Source organism: Chionomys nivalis, chromosome 23, assembly GCF_950005125.1.
Source record: "Chionomys nivalis chromosome 23, mChiNiv1.1, whole genome shotgun sequence".
Classification (NCBI taxonomy): domain Eukaryota; kingdom Metazoa; phylum Chordata; class Mammalia; order Rodentia; family Cricetidae; genus Chionomys; species Chionomys nivalis.
In genome coordinates this window covers 39,059,519-39,063,573 of record NC_080108.1, presented here as the reverse complement: position 1 = coordinate 39,063,573, position 4,055 = coordinate 39,059,519, and the positions used below count along the sequence as shown (strand labels likewise).

Here is a 4,055-nt window from a genome sequence, read left to right as displayed (position 1 = left end):
CACCTCCACAAAGTTAAGCAGACTCCACTGCACGTGAGGTCATCAGGCCAGGTCCTGGTCATCATGACCCTTAAGAAAGACACTTCCTGTGGCTCCACTCAAAACAGATGACACAAACCTGCGGAAACCAGCTTTCATCTTAGCTGAGAAATAGATCAACCCAGACCCCGACGGCTCTCTAGACACCCACAGAAGGAATCCTGCGGGGTAAGTTGAGTGGAGACTCTTCCTTCCTTCCTCCCTCTTTTCCACCCTGAGTTTGACTAGTATGGCCTGAACTTTTAGTGACGATCCCCCCCGCCCCAACTACCGCATAGACTGCGCTGGATTTCTTAGCTTCTTGTGGGTCATTTCCAGATTGGGAATGAGCCAAATATGACTGCCACCAAGTCATTTGTCTCAGGCTTGCCCACTTAGATCTTGCGAGCCTCAGTGTCTCTAGCGCGCTTTATCCTTGGATCCACTTCTCCGGTGTGTCACCATTTCGCTGCTTCTTCTCTAGAGGTTTCTTTGACCTGTTGTCTTGTGTCTCTCTCCAGATCTCCTGCAATCTGGTTTCTAACGTCTATTCTGTGCCTGGTTTCCCAAGAAATCAGGAGACAGTGAGGTTCAAGGTCAGCTCCGATGAGATCGCTGTGGCCAGCTTCACTGAGGTTGTAGTAGGCACTGGAGAGACTTGGGCAGGCTGCACCAGACAGCCAAGTGCAAGGAACGGCTGGTGTCTGCCTGCCAGTCTCTGCCCTCCTCCCTGTCCCAGCGCAGAGCCGCGGGAGGGGGCACTCTCTGGCCCCAGAGGCTCCTCTGGGGACCCCAAGCTCCGCCCTGCTGCACTCCTATTGGTTTGGGGCGCCCCCGCCCCCAGTCTCCCTTTCCAGCTCCCGGGCTTTTAGGTTACCCTGAATAAATAGTCCAGGGCGCCTGGCGCGAAGCTAGGGACGGAAAAAGTCCCAGGACGATCGCTTTCTTCGTCGCAACTCCGACGGGACAGGACAGGCAGGGGAGGTAGAGGACAGCCGGTGTGCATTCCAACCCTCAGTATTTTGTCATTGTCAGGGTTCAGGAGTGTCAGAAAGTTAAGGTGACTCTTGAGGATTGGGTTGAACCAGAGACAGGGCCGAGAAGTCTAGGAGCTAGAATATGGAGCTACTGTCGCCGCCACTCCGGGACGTAGACTTGACAGGCCCCGATGGCTCTCTCTGCTCCTTTGCCACAGCCGACGACTTCTATGATGACCCGTGTTTCGACTCACCGGACCTGCGCTTTTTCGAGGACCTGGACCCGCGTCTGGTGCACGTGGGGACCCTCCTGAAACCGGAGGAGCATACACACTTCCCCACCGCGGTGCACCCAGGCCCCGGCACTCGAGAGGATGAGCATGTGCGCGCGCCCAGCGGGCACCACCAGGCTGGGCGCTGCTTACTGTGGGCATGCAAGGCGTGCAAGCGCAAGACCACCAATGCTGATCGCCGTAAGGCCGCCACCATGCGCGAGCGGCGCCGCCTGAGCAAAGTGAACGAAGCCTTCGAGACGCTCAAGCGCTGCACGTCCAGCAACCCGAACCAGCGGCTGCCCAAGGTGGAGATCTTGCGCAATGCCATCCGCTACATTGAAGGCTTGCAAGCTCTGCTGCGCGACCAGGACGCAGCACCCCCTGGGGCCGCCGCTTTCTACTCGCCCGGTCCGCTGACCCCAGGCCGAGGCAGCGAGCACTACAGTGGCGACTCGGACGCTTCCAGCCCGCGTTCCAACTGCTCGGACGGCATGGTAAGGCCCGGGACACAGAAGGACAAGTGCAGGCGACACCTGGGGTATCTGCAATGCGTTTCTGAGGCCTTTGGGATCGGGGGAGTCCTTTAGACCCATTTGTCCCTGGCATCTGTCACTGGGGTCTGTTTGGAGACCCTGAGCATCTGCGATTTGCCCAGTTGGGGATGCATGCCATCAGAACACTGCTGCGCAGACCCCAGGACATACGTTTCCTTCTCAAATCCTTATTACCAGAGGGCAGATTTTTGTTCCTGGGTGACCATCCAGGCTCAGTTTAACCCTGCTCCTGTCTCCTAACTAGGGCTGACCCAGTCCTGTAAGCCACAGCTAGGGGAGTGAGGGAGGGGCGGTGACAAGGAGTAGTGTTCCAGCCGCCCCACGGGTCTGACTCGGGCATTCTTGCTATTCACAGATGGATTACAGCGGCCCCCCGGGTGGGCCCCGGCGGCAAACCGGGTATGATGCCGCCTACTACAACGAGGCGTCCAGCGGTGCGTATTCTCAGCTGTTCCCAGCTAGCAGGCATTCATTGGTCTTCCGTGTTTCCCTTGAAGATGTCCTCGCTCCCCAGGCTTAATAGTACTCCTTCCTCTCCTCTTCTCCAGACGCACTTGTATCTTGGGATGGCGGGCCCGGGTGTGTTGGTGTTTGGGGGAGTAAACAACTACCACGTGCAACTTCCTCTTCTTTCTCCTTGTAGTCTAGCAAGTCCTTAGTTTCCCTTCTGCTCCAAAGCTCTGTGCTGGGCGGGGGTAAGAGGCTTGAAAGGACTCCAGCTTGCATTACCAACCTTCCCCTCCCTTACAGAATCCAGGCCAGGGAAGAGTGCGGCGGTATCAAGCCTCGACTGCCTATCCAGCATCGTTGAGCGCATCTCCACAGACAGCCCCGCCGCGCCTGCGCTGCTGTTGGCAGACGCACCACCAGAATCTCCTCCAGGTCCTCCGGAGGGTGCATCACCAAGCGATACAGAACACGGGGTCCAGACCCCTTCCCCTGACGCCACCCCGCAGTGTCCTGTAGGCGTAAATCCCAATCCGATTTACCAGGTGCTTTGAGGGGTCGGCTGCGGCAAGAGGGGACGCACCGCCTACACTCCGGGGTTCCTAGGGTCCTTCACACTCAAAAGTTTAAATGACACTCTTCCCAACTGTCCTTTCAAAGTCACACATTCAGAGGCTGGAGAAGGGCGAAGCAGAAGTCTGTCCGACATCGTTCCCCAAGGAAAGGACGCTGTCCATTTGACGTTGTTTGTTTTGTTTTGTTTTGTTTTGTTTTGTTTTGTTTCGTGCGACTCACAGAGACTTGCTGTCCCTCAGCGGGCCAGAGCTGATCCTTGAACGGCCAGTCCTTCTTCCTCTTCCTCACTGCTCCTCACTGCTCCTGGCGCAGGGGTGAGCCCCTCACACCTAAGCCCTGCCCTCCACATCTCTGTTGTTTGTGGAGACAGGATCCCTACTTTCCGGAGGTCTCCGGACACCCAGTCTTTCCCACAGCCTGCTGAGGCCGCTCCAGTCCCGTGTGTAACAAGTGTAACCATATCCCACCCTTCCCTGTCCCACGCGCGGTTCAGGACCACTTATTTTTTTATATAAGACTTGTGTAATCTATTCGTGTAAATAAGAGTTACTTGGCCAGAGTCGGAGACCCCTGGGCTGTATTTATCTCTGAGGCATGCTGTGTAGTGAAACAGAACGTTGTATGTTTATTCCTCTGGTGGGCGAGTCTCAGGACTTACTCGCTCAGGTGTTGGAAATAAAGACGCTAATTTATACATCAGTGACTCTGGCTTTTCCTAGGCAAGCCCAGGGGATCAATAAGAAACAACACAATCTGGGCGAGCTGTGTCGCAGCGACCCCTGTAGGCGGCATAAGGATAGCAAAGACACTGGATGGTGCTAGATTACTAAGGAGGGCTAGGCCTGCCTGTAAGCAGCAGATCACCCCACGCAAGAAAAACAGAGGTTCCAGTGGAAGGGTGCACAGGTTAATGTTAGTTTAGATATAAAAAGCCGGATGTGGTGGCTCATCTCTGCAATCTCAGCACTGGGAAGGCTGAGGCAGGAGGATGGATGCAGGCCTAGGTATAAAGTGGAGATCTTGCTCCAAAACAACCTTTTTAAAGGAAAAATTAAAAGTTATGCTGAGGAGGTAGTCCAGTTGGTAGAGCACTTGCCTAGCATGCAAAACACCCTGGGTTCAATCCCCAGCACCATAGACACCTGCCGTGGGAGGTGCACCACCCTGGAGGTGGCACAGAAAAATCAAAAGCTCAAAGTCACTCTCAG

At 55.6% G+C, this 4,055-nt stretch overlaps 1 protein-coding gene across 1 annotated transcript; it reads left to right on the top strand.

The window, feature by feature from the left end:
- Positions 1-945: 945 nt before the first annotated feature.
- Myod1 (myogenic differentiation 1) lies at positions 946-2,825 on the top strand. The gene is made up of 3 exons (XM_057756533.1): positions 946-1,764; positions 2,180-2,258; positions 2,575-2,825. Exons 1-3 carry the CDS (start codon positions 1,138-1,140, stop codon positions 2,823-2,825), a joined length of 957 nt encoding a protein of 318 aa, XP_057612516.1. The 5' UTR covers positions 946-1,137.
- The last annotated feature ends 1,230 nt before the right edge of the window (positions 2,826-4,055 follow it).

Bases quoted from the DNA above. Each gene is read 5' to 3' on its own strand.
- Myod1 (XM_057756533.1), top strand. From the start codon at position 1,138: ATGGAGCTACTGTCGCCGCCACTCCGGGACGTAGACTTGACAGGCCCC. The intron at 1,765-2,179 runs GTAAGGCCCGGG...TGCTATTCACAG, and splicing joins CCAACTGCTCGGACGGCATG to ATGGATTACAGCGGCCCCCC. The intron at 2,259-2,574 runs GTGCGTATTCTC...CCTCCCTTACAG, and splicing joins CTACAACGAGGCGTCCAGCG to AATCCAGGCCAGGGAAGAGT.